The sequence below is a fragment of the Caloenas nicobarica genome, chromosome 7 (assembly GCF_036013445.1).
Source record: "Caloenas nicobarica isolate bCalNic1 chromosome 7, bCalNic1.hap1, whole genome shotgun sequence".
Lineage (NCBI taxonomy): Eukaryota > Metazoa > Chordata > Aves > Columbiformes > Columbidae > Caloenas > Caloenas nicobarica.
The window spans coordinates 14287601-14305140 of record NC_088251.1 but is presented as its reverse complement, the minus strand read 5'-3'; the positions used below and the strand labels follow the sequence as shown (position 1 = coordinate 14305140).

Below are 17540 nucleotides of genomic sequence, written 5' to 3'. Positions count from 1 at the left end.
ACCTCCTGAAAATTGCAAATGTGGGAAGATGAGGCCAGGAGGCTTGAGAGTTGTATATGAATTACTTTATTTAAATATGCTGGGCACCACCAGGCAACATGGTTTGGACAGTGTGCGAGGGAACAGTCAGGCAGATCAAATGAATGCTAGATTGGAGGTGGCACCTTTCAGTGCAGTCACTGCAGGTTATGAAATGGAGCGCTGCTGCTTCTGCCAGGCCAGCGGAGGGGCTGGGGGAACATCACTGGCACTGCCTGGGGTGTATGCAAACTGCACCAAGAAGGGTTTGCTTCTTCCCCTCTGCACGCTGCAACAAACCCACAAGAACACAACTGATTTTACAGTAGAATAAGGCTGAGCATTGCCTGCTCTTTTCTGACAGGTTCTTGCTTAAAAGTACACTCTGCTCTGATGGGGGTAGGTGAACAAGCAACCTGGCCTCAGCTGGGAAGAGACTGCCCCACCTGCCTGGCTACAGCCTCTCCGAGCACAGCGATTCTCCCTGGAGCAGCAACCCTGCATGCTGCTGCTGACATCCCTCTCAGCTGGGGCAGTGCCCCAGCTTTGCCAGGCCTCTGCAGCCCCTCAGCTCTCACCCCATCTCTGCGCTCGAGGGTGACCCTGAGGTGATGCACAGCAATGAGCAGAAAGGAGGGAACAGGATGAACTGCCACCGAGAAACTCCAGCTCCACCGCTACTGCCAGGTCCTGCAGAAAATTAACAACGGGATGGAAAAAAAAAAAAGCACCAAATAATGCATAAGGAGGAAAGAGTGACACATGCCAATGCAAGCAGGGCTGTAGGCCTGCCCGTGGCTGTGAAAGCAGAAGTGAAGCAGCTACCAGGTGAGCAGAAAGGCATCAGCAGTACAGCAGAACACAGCCATCGCCACAGCCTCCTGCTCACAAAGCTGCTGCTCCCACCAACGCCCTGGTACAGTTTGTCCTCTCATTTAGTGTATTCATAGAGAACAGGGAGACACCCTAAAGAGCAGCTGCTGTGTGGTGTCACAGGGCCGGCGATTCCAATAAGTATGTGTGCTGTAAACAGTGTTAACATCGAACAACAGACAGCAGGGTAGCAGGTGATCAAAAAAGACCCAAAGCATAATTCCCAGGTGCTGTGGTCAGTATTTGAGATATCCTCAGACATTGCAATAACTAAAACAAGAATCTTACATTACAATGCACCTTTCCGATTATTATTTTGCCCCAGAATGGATAAAGTACACAAGAGTTATGCCTGGCTGCAGATACATGCTCCCTTTGGCCTGACACGGCAGGAAGGAGGGAAACAGCCTTGACTCTTACAGAGAACAAACATGAGAACTCAGCACTGTATATGTTGGCAGGTTGAGGGGGAACACACAAGTGCCTTCACACCCACTCTGGGGCACTTGCTTCCAGAGGAGAAAAGGTATTTAAAAAAACATACAAGAGAATAACCGTCTAGTACAATGACAGCTGATTAGATTTGCTTTGTTCTACTCCATGCAATACAAACTAAGTCCTATCACCAACTTCTCCAGCTGCGGAGCAGACCCGCACATCAGGCTAAGAAGTTACACATGCGTACACACACTCACGCACCAAAAAGAGTGGGGGCAAATGGGCTTAGCTGTTGAGAATGTGCTTTCTCTTAATAAAAAAATATATTAAAAACAACTTCAAAAACCTACTGATGGTGAAGACACTGCTGAAGAAAAAAGTAGCGATGGGGCTTCAACTACATGTTTCTAGACAATCCAGGCATTGCAGTCGGCTGACTAAAGCCCATGTGAGCAGTCTGCAGTGGTTGGCTCCCTTCAGGCTCGCTAGGCAGTTCCTATAAGCTGTTCCCTTTGTTTTTGCTTGCTTTTTTTATTTTAAAGTGACAAATGTGGTTGCGATACAGAAATTAAGAGACTGAAATGAAAAAGGAATGGGCCATTCTGGAGAAATTCAGATTGGTATTTTCTCCTTTCCATTTGAAAAAACAAAACAAAACAAAACCAAATTAAAAAAAAGTAGTTAGTAGTACTAATACAACCCTCCTGCTGCTGTCGTCTGCTCAGTGACATCGGGGCATGCTGGCACACACACACACACAGGCAGCTCTCAGACACTCGGACTCAGAAAAGCGAGTTTAGAACTGAAGTGAGTCTTCGGAGGAGACTGAGGACAGGTCCCAGGGCTAGAAGGCTTGTCGCTGGATGGCACGAGCTCCGTCTTCTTCATATTCCTTTTTCGAAACCCACATTTTCTTAAAGGTGTCCAGTGAGGCCAGGATAGAACCACTGGGGAGAGACAGGTATGTTACAGGTTAGTGTTGGGAGCACTCTTATCATATCTCTGCAGAGATGAGCTGTTTCTATAGTATGACACTTCCCCATGTCAGAAAGGTTCTGAGGCTCCCGGTTACCTGCAACAGAAACGTGCTCTGGACAGTCATTTCCTTTCCTGTTGGCCCCAACCATGCCCAGCCTGGCACCAGCCACCCCTCCCAAATGACCTGCAACTGCTCCTCACAACACCAGTGCTCTTCACTACGGATCTGCTCTCACTTTCTAGGATTATAGAACAGAGTTTAGTTCTCCCAATCTGCAGCAAAGACGTACACAAGAGGGAGAATGTACCTAGAGCCTCTGCCCTAAGGAATGTACTACCTATGAGCTTGTTCTACCTTAGACTGGATGTTAAGACTGGTAAAACGAGGAAAATTGACAGGTCCTGCAAGAGCTTTAAGGACAGAAAAGGTACAGGGGCCAGCAGTGCGGAGGGAGTCAGGCTCAGTAACAGTGCTGAGCATCGCACAGCTGAGCGATGAAACCCTCCCGACATGCAGCACCACAAGGGACAAGAGTGCAAGTGCCGACAGGCTGCACTTCCCTAGCCCACACCCCATAGCAAGACGTGTCACTGCAGTACGTACCCAATCCATGTGGAATACAATCTCTCCTGAGGAGCTGATATCTGGGAGAGAGAGAGAGAGAGAGAGAGAATCGGTCAGTACCTTCTCAAGCTCCAGTCTGCTCCTCGTGACACATCGCCCTCATGTCACTATAGCTGACAGCACACAAACACAGGTATGGTCCCTCCCACCAGAAAGACGCCCAGCAGCTTCCCCTCAAAACAGCCACTGCGGTACAGGATCCTGGATCATGTTGTCAGAAGAGCCACCTTCTTAGTGATGAAACCAAATAGGTTTTCATCACAACAGGAAGGGCTGTTGGGCTGTCTCATGAAAGCCATTTCTGGTTTGAAGCAAATGGCAGCTGCACTCTCAGCGTGGTTCTTTAAAGGCCACAGAACACCACACATAGTAAGTGATAAACACAAACGAGATTGTTCCTACCCTTATTTTGACGTCCTTCGGAGCTAGTTTCTTCACTTCGCTCAACAGCCTGTCACCAAAGCCTAAACAAGACAGAAAATACGTAGTCTGAGCCTCTCAGCAAAATCCCAGGTTCCATCTACTAACAATGTGGACATGCCCTGTGCAGCCCTACTCAAATATCCCACTCCAGATATCAGAGTGAGACCAGTTTGGAGAGGCATAGAACACAGCCACTGGGATAACAGGATTCTCTCTCCCTCAGGCAGACCTCAAACACCAGCACAACAGGCTCTATCCCTCAGCAGCAACTTGAGACAAGCACACAAGATTTTTAGCTAGGAACACAGGTGGGCCAGTTCTCTCACCCTTCCCTGAGCATGTGTCCCATGCATGTCCTGTGTCCAGCCCATTTGTACTGGGGAGCAGGGTCTGAACAGGAAGACCAGGACCTATCTGGAGATGTCCACCTGTGGATAACAGGCTGCCAGATTCTGGCAGAGGGTATATTTAAGTCAATGGGGAGAAAGCTTTCTGCACACCTGTAGCTGACACTTCATGCAGTACCAGGACCGTTGGACTCTCCCACACACCAAAGACCTAAAGGAACCTTAGGAGGTGCAAGAGCCTTTTGGGTGCAGAGTCTCAACCATCCTGAACTAGAACAGCAGAAATGAGTCACACAGGCAGAGTAACAAGAGGAAAAAGCCCTTTGAGCCCAGGAAGTGATGTGCAGGGCAGAGGTGTCTTGCATGCCCAGAAGGGTATGACCAGGACTCAGAAAATTAGAGAATAACCCGAGAGCGCAGAGTTCCCACAGCCCTCATCCCACAGGACAAGCTGGGTGATCTATGTTATCTTCCCAGTTTCACATGAGAAGGAAGCAAGAGCTCAGGTGTGCCACAGCCCCCTGAAAGAGGAGAGGCAGGAACCTTTGAAAAGTGTGGAGCCTCCAGACAGCACGATGTTGGAGAACAGCGTTCGCCTCAGGTCCATGTCTGATTTTTGAATGGCAAAAACGAGCACTTCATGGAGTCCTTCACATTCCTCTCCTATCAGGTCTGGCCGGAACAGGAGCTCTGGGGCTCGAAAACGGGCAGGGCCGATCTGCAAGGGAGAAGTTAGCACAGAGGGGAAGCGAATGCAGTGTGGCTCTGTTCACTCTCTACAGTTTGGACTTGTCTGAGGTGAAACCTCACAGTAACGAAGTTTCCTGGACATTCATACTGCATTGCTAGCTCCCAAGTGTACACCAGTTCAGTCTGCTGCTCCTAGAGAAGGTACTATTTCCATTTTGCAGATGAAAGAGATGAAGAAACTTGCTCAGCCCCATACAGCAGGTCACTGGCAGAAAAGGGAGCAGGTCCACCCCTGGTGCTGGAGGCAAGACCTGTATTTCCTCTCCTTCAACCATTCTGTACAGGGCTGTCTTTTTAGGAGTCTTCCTAACTCACTCTTCAAACCAATTGTTTCCGCACCTCTAGGCAGGTCAAAAGCCACACACAAAAGCACTGCTGAATTTACAGTGAGCTGATTACAACTCACACTCTATACCTGATCTGCATGAAGATCTGCTAGACCAAAGCCTGCATTCAAACAGCTCAGAGTCCCCATCATCAAGCTACGTCCTTACCCAGGACTTCCAGTAGAAGTTGGGAGGTTTCTAACAATATGCTCTTCCCCTAAAAATTCTAGTGCCCAGTCAACAGTCTGGGATCAGTTCCAGTCTTTTAAAATTATCCCCTCCCATTTAACACTGCGTTAAATTTCCCATCACTAGGCAGAAGGCTATTCTGGAAACCCTGAGCTTCACATGAGGAATCCTCTGAGAGTGGTCCTTACAAACCTCAATAGTGCTTCCATCTGGAAGGTAGTACTGAGCCTTCTCGGTTTCCAGAGTGTCATCCTTCTGGGGGTTTATTGACAGGTAGCAGGCACGCTGGAGAGGAAACAGAGTCAGGGAGAGGGAGATGAGAAGGGTAAACGCAAATGCCTCTGGGAAAATACTTTTCTCGCTAACAATCAAAATCCGTGTATCCCTTTGGGGAGACCAATTTCAACAATATTTTGTGCTGGGGTAAAGAGCTTTTGGGTTCATATCAAGTAAAATACCTATTCATGCTACAGCTCCATGGAGGATGCTCATGCCTCCTCTAGCTGCTGCTCACCTCTTGCTTCCAGCTCTCTCTTACTGCTTAGAATTTACCTCCCTCTAGTGCAGATGGTATAAATAACCTGTGAGCGCTTCCAGCCTACTGTAGGGCAAAGTAAAACACACACATGGAACACCTTTAGTGACATTAACCTTGTATAAAGGTAGGCTCAGGTAACTTCACAACAGATTAGGAGCATGAACAAAGTGCATTATTGCATTTCAACATGGTAAAGGATAACTAAAAGCTAACAGCAAAAATTTCTTAATGTTATCTAAGCTGCTCACTTCCCATTTTAAACTACAGGAAACAAAATACAGTGACTTTTCAAACTGCTGCAGCACCCTATATTTTCTATTCCACAGTAAGCTTTGCTATTCCAAATGTTACCATTTGGGCATTAAAAAAAAAAAAAATCTAAACAGACTCACTGAAGCATGTAGGCTGGAAGAGTCCTCTTTAGATCAACTAGTCCAACAGCCTTGCTCAGGCAAGGTCAGTTAGAGCAGGCTGCCCAAAACCATGTCCAGTCATGTCTGGAGTACCTCCACAGGTGGAGAATCTACAAACCTCTTTGGGCAACCTGTTCCAGTGTTTGACCGCTCTCACAGTAAACCAAGAAACAGAGAACAATGTTTGCACTGAAACAAGTATTAAGAGTTCCCCTTTCAAGGTAATTTCTCCTCTAGACTTCTCAACACCTCCAAATTTCTTTCCTAATATTTTCCTCCTTTTTAAAAAAAAAAAAAAAAAAAAGAGAAAAAAAGTCTTGAGCCTGACAGACTCCAACAGATCACAGGCAGCTTTTGGGACTGACAAACTCCAGGATCTCAGCTTTGTGCTTGCCATGGTGCATTTGGGCAGCATATCCAAACTTCTCCCAAGGCAAGAAAGCTGCAAACACAAGAAGCCACTCTCAACCCCTCAGATTTGCAAAGCAAGTCACAAACGGCAACAGCGTCAACAGAAATCTCACTGCAAGATCCAGGCCCATATATCCTAGAAATGTGCAACACTTTCCACAGCTAAAATTAACCTTAAAGCAAAATATATAGATTAGAGAATGAATATCAAGTTGTTTCCTCCCACTTGTGATCCCTACCTGCCATGGATTTTAGAGCCTTGTCCTGAAGTCCAGCACTAGTGAAAGATACCATCAGACTCTGAGAAACTGCAGCACAGATAAAGGCAAAACAGACTCTGAACCACCAGCCTGTCTTCACCTCCATGTTAACAGCCCCTCATAGGGATTAGATGTGACCTTGACTATAAGTCTCCCAGAATATGAGATGGTTGAGGTTGCAAGGGACCTCTGGAGGTCATCTTCTCTGCCCGCCTTGTTCAAGCATGGTCACCTAGAGCAGGTTGCCCAGGACCATGTCCAGGTGGCTTTTGAGTATCACTAAGAACGGAGACTCCACAACTCTCTGGACAACTAGTGCCAGTGCTTGGTCACCCTCACAGTAAAAAAGTTTATGTTCAGACAGGCCCTCCTGTGCTTCAGTTTGTGCCTCTTGTCCTGTCACTGGACATCACTGAAATTAGCCTGGCTCTGTTTTCTTTGCACTCTCCCTTCAGATATTTACATGTTAATACATTCGTAAGATGCTCCCCAACCTTCTCTGCTTGCAGCTCAACAGTCCCAGCTCTCTCAGCTTTTTCTCTTATGAGAGATGCTCCAGTCCTTTAACCACCTTGGTGGCCCTCAGACAGACAAAGGAATGAGGTGTGGAACTATTATTAGTAATGGACAGGCGGGCACTTCCCATTAGACTTCACAAGTCATAACCTCCCTTGGGCAGAAATCCCTTCTTGGATAACACAGAAAAAGACAGTACATCACCTCCTTGATGGTCTTGACAATCTCAAACTCAGAGGTGGTGTGGAAGTCATAGCCCTCCTTCCGGAGATAGAGGCGCAGGAAGCGTGAGACATCCCGGCCGGCAATGTCAATCCGCATGATGGAGTGAGGCATGGCAAAGCCTTCATAGATGGGAACCGCATGGGTGACGCCATCCCCGGAGTCTAGCACCACTCCTGTAGTCCTCCCGGTAGCGTACCTAGCAAAGGGGCAAACAAACACATCAGAGCAAGCAGTCCCAAGTCACCCCAAGCATGCAGCACATGCAAGCTCAACTCAGGGAGCAGAGATTTCACAGGAAGAGGGATTAGAAAAACCCAACAACCTAGTTCTCATCATAGTTCAGCAAATTCCTGTAAATTCCGTACTACAGAAATTAAAATTGAATTTCAGTTCTTGTTTGAAAAGGGGATAAGTCAGTCATCGGTATAGTCTTCTCTTTCATTTTGGGTTTTGTTGTGGTTGTTTGTAAAAAAAATGGATTACATAGCAACATTTCACAAACACAAATCAAAGACAAAACACACTTACAGGCTAAGCACAGCTTGCATGGAGATGAATAGTGCTGGCACATTGAAGGTCTCAAAAAACACCTCAGCAGCACGCTCTCTGTTCTTGCGTGGGTTTAGAGGTGCTTCCGTCAGCAGCACAGGATGCTGGTAAAGAAAAGAAGGAGCCGTGCTGCAGCAACAAGGAGGCAGCTAGATGTGTGTTCCTGAAAATTTCTGCTCTGCGTATTTATTCACTTTAGGTACCACTAGTGCAAGAGGACAGGTAGAAGGGAATAATTTCAGGTACTGAGGTGTGCTAAACTGTGAATAACCTCTATTAAATTGGAGAACCACCAGGGCTCTGGTCTAATTATGAAGAAGTGTTAGGAAATCTGGTCTGTGACTGTTCCTGTCTTGTGAAGGATGAACAAGATGACTTTCAGTGCCAAAAGTCAGCCAGATTAGCCAAAATACAGAGACCCTAAGAAAGGGTAAAGGCACATGGTCTTAGCACAAGCAGGCAGAAATATTCCTACTCCATTTATACAACCTACTGCTCTCAGTCATTTAATAACTTCTTGGTCAGCTCCTTCCAGACCGAAGGATTGTGGTTTTCTCCTTCCTCTCTTCAAAGTATGTCACTGCCAAGTGGATGTGCCTGATGTGCAGGCAGAACAGGAAAAGTCAGACGCACTTGGCCTACAGCAGAATCATTAGAGAGAGTGTGAATAACAAATGTTGAAAGTCAGATTTTCAGTCAGGCCAGAACTAGGGAGGAATTCTGCTTGGACACTTTTGTGCAGTGTTTCCTGAGAGGTGAAAGAGCCAAATTTAACAGCAGACACATTTAGAAAGAAGAGCAAAAGAAAAGTCTCAAGTGTTTCCTGGACTTCCAAGGCTCCTGTTGTATGACACACATTGCATGACACCTGTGCCATTCTGCAATGAAGTATCTCACCTCCTCTGAGAATGTCTGAAGCTGGTCTTTTGAATACACATACTGCCAAATGCGCTCCATGTCATTCCAGTCCTTCACTATGCCGTGCTCCATTGGATATCGGATTGAGAGGAGACCTCTGTGCTCCTGAGCAAACAGAAAGGACAATAGAGCATACCTGTCAGAGACTCAAAACCACATTCCTGAGCACTATGACTACGATTTCATCTGGCAGACTCATTTTTGATTCACTTAAAGACAATTTATCTCTAGCATATAGGGCAAAAACTGAACATTAATCACAAACATGTCTCCTAGAGAGGTATTAATGAGATTAAACAAGGTCTTTTTATACCGTGTTTGCAGAGCACATTCCATCACAACAGTTTTCAAGCCAACATACAGACACCTATCAAATGGTATCTTTGTTCTTCCAGTTCAGTCATGATACAAAACAGAACAGGTTGGTATTGGGGAATGTAGTTTGGTGGGCTCACGAGAAATTTGAGGCCCTAAGACTCCACACTGACAAAAGCAGGAGTGTGGAAAGCAAGATTCTCGTCCACACCAGGGAGATAGAAGGCAACTAAGTAGGGCCCATTTCTAAAGTTCCCAGTCAAGAAGATGGGAATGTAACCATACAAACCTAGAAGTAGCCTAGGAAAAAAAAAGGAAGGATACAGAAGGACTTGGGAAAAAGGTCTGTGGTCAGCAGGTTGGCAAGAGAATTTCATGAAGCTTCCCATTCCACCTTGGACACACTTAAAAGTGACAATCTATTCTGCTCTTCAGATCCATACACTGGTACAAATGAACCACAGCCCTTTAAACACAACTGCTACAGCCCCTCCTTACAGCAGCATACAGATATATGGAGACGCGCAGCATAGAGCTTTTCTTACCTCTGCCTTTGGACCAATGAAAATGTCCCCTTCTAAAGCACCAGCCATAACACGAATGTGCTTCGGTCTGCCCACACTAGAACAGAGGCAAGAGTATAAATGCTGCAAGACCAGATACATCCAAGGATTAACTACTTTGTGTTCCTCTCTGTTCTAACCAGTGCTTTCAAAGTGCTGGGCAAGTATGGGGGCACTATCAGGTGCAGACAGACACAGGTTTGCTCTAAGCTAATCTCAAAATCAGAGGTGAAGGGAACAGACTGTAGGCAGTTCTGACCTGGCACGACATAAGCCAGCTGAGTCTGGCCACACTTTCCCTGGTGATTCAGGACTTATTTGTTCCAACAGTGCCTGGGCGGAACATGGCCAGAGTGAGCAATGGTCTGAGGTGATAGATCCACATAGTGTTGCCTGACCTCAGGTAGGCATCTCAGATTAGACATTTATAGTCCCACACCCCACCTCACCATACAGAACACATTGCTCAGAACACAAATACACTCATTAAAAATCCACCTCATTGGAAAAAAAAAAAAAAAAAAAAAAAAAAAAAAAAGAGACATTCACTATTCAGAGCTCCTGATCTAGCAGTCCTTCTTCCAGCAAAACTCTCAGAAAACTTCCAAGGAAGTTTGGCAGGAATCAAGACATCAGACCACACACCAAAGAAATATAGAGGACTTCACACCTCTTGTCCCAACTTTGTCTTTTTCTCGGTCCTTTTCCTCGTGTCTCAAGAGTAAAGGATCTTACATCTTTGGCTGGGTGTTGAGCCTGACAAAATGATAAGTCATTTTTATGGTGTGTGTCCCCCAGAAAATCTCAAGGTATTTAACAGCAGAGACCTCCCCTCCCTGATGCTTCTGTGAAGCAGGCAGAAGAATAATTTATTTATACCGTTGCAAAACTGGACCATTGTTCCCCTCTACGTATCAAAGAATTGGTACACAGTACTAAGAACTTACCAAGACCAGCAGAATACTTACTAGTTTGGAAAGCAGTATTTTGGTATTTGATCACCTGCAAAACCTGCTTTTATCACGCCCGAGCCCTGTAGGAACGACAGATAAGTACGTGAGCTTATCATTCATTTGGCCATCTTCACAAGTTTTAAAGGAGTAGCAAAGTACATCAGCACTGCCAGATCCTCTCCTTTTTATAATACTAGAATAAAGCTCCCCAGGGATACATTCTCCAGGCAGAGCTGGTGATGGGAAGGTGCCAGCAGGCCAGCTTGGCCACTAATGGGGAGTAACTGGCACCTTCCCTGGCACTGACACATCACACATGGCACAAACACCCTCGAGTGTCCTGGTACTGCTTCACACACACACAAATGCTGCTCTGTACAGGCAAGTAGTTTTCCACCCAATGCTCTTGCTAGGAGTGCAGGAGGCTAAATCCCAGCTCTGCAGTTTTCTGTCAATCTTAAATACTCTCTGGGTAGAGGAGAGCACTGCAGAAAGCTGAGCAAGAGCAATCAAATCTTGCCAGCGTAAGGAGCCACTGCAAAAGGGGGAGGATGAAGACTACAGGACTCTCAGAAGCAGATTTGGAAAGGATGGAGAGGGGGTGTGGATAAAAATCAGAGAAAGGAGTAGGAAAGGACTGTGTGAAACAGGTTGGAGTGGAGACTAAGGAAAAGAAGATCAGGTGGTGGATAAACTAGCTAATGCTAAGGAGACAGGTCACAGAAATGTGGTCAGAAAAGACACTGGAAACTAAACCAGACTGGGGCCTGTAAAGAACAAAGGTGCCAGTCAGACTGCAGGGCAAGGGCTGGCGGCAGGAAGAGCAGCTGACAGGATGGGGCTTGTTTAAAAGGGACAATGAAGAAGAGATTAGGTATGGCAGTCAGAAAGGCACAAGTCCAAAAAGCCTCCTGCGACATTCAAAGCAGCACAAGCAGCAAACCCAGAGCGGGTAAAAGCAACTGCAGGGAGGCCCTGGCAGGGAGTCAGTGCAGGGCACAACTCCCATCTCTGTCAGTATCATCCGGAGTCGTCCTGGGAACCCATCATCGACTCGGATCTGTGCTGACTCCTTCCCCTCCTCCATTTCCTCTCCCCGCGCAAGGGGATGGCTCCTTGAAACAACGCGTAGCTTGCAGGAACACCCGTTTTGCTAAGGAGTGGATTTTCATAGGATTGCCTTGGATAAGCTGTTTCAGTGATAATGCCACACTACCACTGGAGCAAACTCTTCTGCAGAAAGAGGAGCAATTCTAGTTTATCCTGTACTGGGAGCAAAGCATGTGAGTTTGCACTGAAACCTGTCAAGTTCCTGATCACTCTCAAGGGCTCTGCAGCAAGACTCCTCTTTTTTGAGGCCAAAAAGACATTTTAGCTGCCCCAGAGCATTTTCAAAGGAGTAACGACACAGCTCCTCCCCTGCTTTCCCCCTTGCACCACCTATGCCAGGTCAGCATCGCTGCTTTCACCTGGAGGCTGAGGCCCAATGAGTTGCTCAGGGCTCTACCAGAGGAGCTCTGGCTGCAGCGGTTTCCAATGCTGCCATCCCAGCCGCCAGCCCCGTTCCAGTGCCAGAGGTCACCAGCCAGAGCGGGCTCAGCAGAAAGGCATGCAGGGCGGCGCCGGACGCTTCAGTTCACAGTCCAGTGCCTTATTCCCAATCTATTTCCATCAGCAGTGCCAGCTGAGGTGCCAGGCTCTGCGCAGAGCATGTGTGCTCTGCCACCAGCGCTGGGGCACTCCTGCCTTAAAGCTGCCAGAGTCGGAGCTGCCGGGATGCATCCAGAAGAGATGATTGTCAGGAACACTCTGCAAACCAGACCGAGCTAGTTATAAAAGACAGATCCTTTGAATCCTCATGTCCTGACAAACAGCAGCAGCCAGGCTGGCTCATGGAGCAGAGACAAGCTGGCGCCTGGGCAGGACTTCTGCCTCTGGGCAAAAGGGACTCCCAGGGCCTGCACTGCCAGGTACCCATGGGACAGGTGACCTCTGAAGCCTAAAAAAAGCCTTCCCTTTAGACTGACTCTCTTCTGGCTATTCACTTCAAAGCGAAATTAGGAATAAAACAAACCCACTATTTTGTTTTTCTTTATCATAGCTTATAAACAACTCTATACCTGGGAAGTAATACCATCCTTTGTCAAGCCCCATAGCAAAAAAGTTGAATCAAACGCAGTAACGTGACCACATAAGAATATTGTGCTTATTGAACACTGTATTCAAGATAGCGACTGATCTTGTTGCCAGCATGGTCTGCTGCTGGGAAGTGGTTTCAGGAGAACAATGATGCTCCTATTTTAACACAGAGATTGAAACTTCCTTATGCTGGGTCCAAAATTACCCAGCGTATCCTGCTGAGATTCCCAGCAAGTTATGCATTTTAATATTTACATACTGAAGTTCAAAGTTAACCAAATGTGTTGGTGGTTCTGAACTCCTGGCTGGAGCCAAAGGCGAACGGCTGGTTTGGATGTGCCGGTAGGATGGGACTTCAGCACGGTTGTGCTTCCAGGCGCCTGGGGATGAACAGAGCGCAGCTGTTTGCCATTTCCACACTACAAACACCCAACAGCACTTTCTGACCTTTTCAGTTTTTCTTTAAAACATTATACTTCTTTGAAGATATATGTGCACCGAGGAAATCTATTTACTATAGACCAGTTTGAGATTCCTATACCATTAGAGGAAAAGGTTTAAATTTTGAAATAACCCTGGCTAATTCACAAGGTTTAAAGACCTGTCTTTTTATCTTTGTTTCAAATAAACAAAACCCCCATGCATCCTCCCTTCTGCTACAGGCTCTGATTTGTTAAAACTTAAAAAGAAATTCAAAATTAACATCCTTTCACCAGTAACTATCCTGGCTGGGCTTTCATCTTTTTTTTTTTTTCCTTTTTTTTTAAATATGAGCAAAAAAATAGAAGAATAAAAACGACATGTCAAATGTAAAAGTCAAGGAAGATAATCCCACAGAAAATTCTCATATCTTGAAGTAACTGAACATGCCATTTCCACTATCTCTGTGGCTAGTCAGCTATTGATTCATTCATCTTGATGCATTTGGGACTCAAATTTAAATGAAAATCACCAAGAGAGCCAATCTGCCATGTAGCACTTTCTATAGAGAGTACACATTTCATGTTGTAAAACTCTTTCATTTGATATACATTTTATAAGATCAGGAGCAAACCAAAGACACAATGGCTGTTACTGACAGCTCAGCTGTTTAAAACGCCATCACTTATCCTCTTTAACATAAACACAGACAATTCCATGGAGGTCAAGCAATTTGCACTTGCTTAGGCCATGGCTGAACCATGCTGTCTGTTTACATGTGCATTGCGTCATCAGAGCTCCCAAACCATCTATTTCAGAGAAAACTTGTTGGAGCGCAAGATGAGAACATGATTCTTTTAAAAGTCACTTATTGGACAATGAGGAGTACTAAGGCTGTGCTGAGGTACAGCTCCAGCCCTCACTGTATATTACAAAGCTCTCCCTGCTGAAAACACAAAGCTGAGGGTACTGTTTGGTAAGATAAAAAAACCTTGTTGAGTTTTTAGCTACATACCTTAATGTCCTTTTGGAACACACGCTGATACTAGAGCAAGGCTGGGACTGGGAGGGACTGGGAGGGTCTGGTTTGTTCACCAGCTCAGTGTCTTGTTTCCCCCTCCCATACACACACACGAGACAGGGTAACATTCAGGCTTGAAAAGCTGCTTGCGGCTCTCGAAGGAGTAGCAGCGATGAGGCAGCAGGAACGGCGGCACCTGCTCCGTGCAGCTCCAGTTCCCATCCTGCCTGAACTCAGAGCAGCACCAAAAATGCAGCGTCACTACAAGGCCCCTCGGCTGACAGCACTAAAGGCAGATGTTACAACAACTGCTTCATTCTACTTCTTGTAAAGGGACAGGAAGTGAGAGAACTCATTTATCAGAGGGGGAAGGATAAGAATCAGCTTTTATAAGACCAGCTGATAAAATGAGAAGAGAAACAGATTCAGTTGCTGCCATGTGAGTCCTTCTTCAGGTCTGAAGCAGAGGCAGCAATCATTATGCCAAATAACAGAAGGACAGGCTGAAATTAGATATAGGCTGCAATTACACGACTACAGCACAACAAACTCATCCTCACAGTACCAGAGTGCCTGGAAATAACTTTAATGGTTAGCTAATCACTCAATACCACAGCAGAGTCAGTGCTACTCCAGTAATTTCTAAGAATAATCAACCTAACTTATTCTGTAATGTCCCCAATAATGAAGATAACATGTTTTTCTCCAAATTCTACTGCTAAATCTCCTTTTCCATAAGGTATTTCCCTTCATTGTCTAACCTACGTGTCTCTGTTGTGATTCCAGAGGAAGAAACAAAACCAAAACTGTATCAGAGAGCTCAAGTTGTAGAGAGGAAATTGAGATCAATAATAAAGAAGGGGTCAGAGGAATAGTTGGCATGATCTGAGGAGACCTACGTCATTCAGCCTATGGGAAAAAAAGCAATAGGTTGAGAAGTGCTAGGCTAGCAAGCACACACATCATACAGCAAAAAGATTCATCAGAAATTAAGATTATGGAGAAAGAAGGGAGCACAGCACCGACCCTTCGAAACAACAAAATCTGAATCACTGGCAGTAGAGGTCAGAAGGGAGGAGCATGAATTTGTGACTCACAACACTGAAGGAGGCTCCCTCCAAGATATGCCCTCCCACCGCTTCTTGGATAGACCTTTCTCTTGGGAGGCCAACATGGATGGGGCTAACCAGAACTGGACCCAGAAGTATCTCACCAAGCCACACAATCACTCTCATTGATCTCCAACTCAGCTATTATCCACACAGGTTGAAAGGCTGCTTTGAGCTAACGAGAAGCATTATCAGCCAGGAGCGGCCATCTGTGACACCACACCCCACTGTCAAATTAAATCTGATGCAACCCCTGCTGAGCCATTCCTCCAGGAGCTCTGCCTCCTGTGGGCTTCGGCACGGGAACGTGAGTCCTGGGTGCCGGCCCCCACTTGCTGCGGCTGCCAGGCTGGCTGCGCTGGGGCTGTGATGGAGAGGCGGCTGCAGGCCCTCAGCTCCAGCATCACCTGACAGAGAAGAGCGGGCACCCCCAGGGCATGCCGGGAGTCCGGCCAAGGGCTGCCCCCAGAGCATGCTGGGAGCCTGGCCAAGGCCGGGCCCAGCAGCCCCCATTGTCCCCCAGGCACAAAGAGGGACAAGGCGGGGCCGCAGAGCCGGGGTGCAGCCCCGCCTGACGGACAGCTCTAGCTGCCAATGAGCACAGCTGCTCCCCGCAAGGGCGTGGCGGCAGGAGCACGGCTTCGCCAGGTAACGGCGGGCAGCCCCCACTGATTGACAGCCGCCCCAACCAATGGGACCGCCCCGCCCCTCCCAGCCAGCTGGCACCTCGGCGGCGCCGGGGGCTGCTCCCCACCAGCGAGGGGCTGCGGCCCTTCGGCGGGTGAGAGGCAAGCGCCACAGCCAATCGGGGTGCGCCGAACCGCGGCGGCCCCGCCCCAGCGGCGGCCTGCTAAGACGCAGCGTACGGCGCTGTACGAGGGCCCGGGGCGGCGGCCGGGCCGGCGGGGGAGGTGGGGCGCGGCGGCGGGCAGGGCGCGGCCGTCCCCGATGACAAAGGGATTACGGCCCGCCGGCCCTTCCCGCCCTCCCAGCTCCCGGGACGCGCGGCCGCCCGCACTCACGTTGTCTATCACGACGGGCTGGTTCGCTATCACGTCGTAGGACTCCATGGCGAGGACCCGCCGCAGCCACCCGTCAGGGAGCAACAGCCCAGCCTCTGCGGCGCATGCGCGGAGCAGCGGCGCGGAGCCGGCTGGGTGATGTATTCCTCCGGCCGAGGTGCCTGCTGGGAAGTGTAGTCTGTGCCCCGCGCGGCGCCTGGCGGGAAGGCGCGCGGGGAGCGGGGCATGCTGGGAGATGTAGTGCGGAAAGCAAAATTAACCCACCTGGTGAAAACTGCCTTTTCGGCGGCAAAGCCGAGTGGGGCGGCGGGTGCCGCGTTCCGGGGCTAACTGTGCCCTTCCACTAAAAAGCGCTGGATTTCAACTGGCTGACTTCCAGTTTAATTTTTTTTTCCCCCCCTAATTTTTCTCAAAGGAAGAGAAAAAACCGATCACATCACCTCCTGTAGAAGGCATCCATCACTAATGAAAGCGTTTTACCACCATCCAATCATTTCATTGAATCATCTCTATGAACTGGTCATAATGTCTCTGTTCTGAGTCTTACCTGGTTTCTCTGCATTTTTTGAGGTGCAGCAACCACAAAAGTAGCATCGGTACAAAGAATGCACATAATGGGCATTCTAAGTATTAAATCATGTGTTGCCTCTAGTTTACCATTTGTTCTAAAAGCACTGTGAATAATTGATATCTGACAACAATACTCAAATGACATGTTTACTTCAAACTTGGAGCAAGAGTGGATCGTCAGATGAGTTAAAACAAACTTCGCAGCCAGTCAGTGCACACAAAGGCTGATTGACAACTCACTTGTCCCACATCTTTCATGCGGACACTGAGACTCTTCTTCTGTAGTTTCTGCCTTTAATCCAAGCAGATATTCTCATCTCAGATATTTATCTTTAGTGATTTTCATCATTCACCTAGTGTAAAGGAGGGGTTTTTTTGTATGACAGGGTAGAGGGGTTGGAATTATTTCAATACCAGTATTGTATTACCTCAGTAAACACCAGGAGACACACGTTATGTGTGTTTTAAGCCAACATAGCATTCCATACATGAGTCTGCTATATTTACCTTCTTAGTTGACTGTAATCGACTTCTTGGGTGGATGTCACAAGAAGTAGTGTCACAGAGACAAGACAAGTGAAATACGCTCACCTCCTTTCCCAGTGGATAGTCATTTATCTGCTTGCCAGCT

The 17540-nt window shown here is 47.4% G+C and overlaps 1 protein-coding gene across 1 annotated transcript; it reads right to left on the bottom strand.

The window, feature by feature from the left end:
- Positions 1-50: 50 nt before the first annotated feature.
- ACTR1A (actin related protein 1A) lies at positions 51-16457 on the bottom strand. The gene is made up of 11 exons (XM_065638818.1): positions 16340-16457; positions 10644-10708; positions 9658-9733; positions 8777-8902; positions 7859-7983; positions 7310-7526; positions 5160-5252; positions 4246-4420; positions 3335-3396; positions 2912-2952; positions 51-2276 (listed from the first exon to the last, which is right to left on the bottom strand). Exons 1-11 carry the CDS (start codon positions 16385-16387, stop codon positions 2174-2176), a joined length of 1131 nt encoding a protein of 376 aa, XP_065494890.1. The 5' UTR covers positions 16388-16457; the 3' UTR covers positions 51-2173.
- Between the last annotated feature and the right edge of the window lie 1083 nt (positions 16458-17540).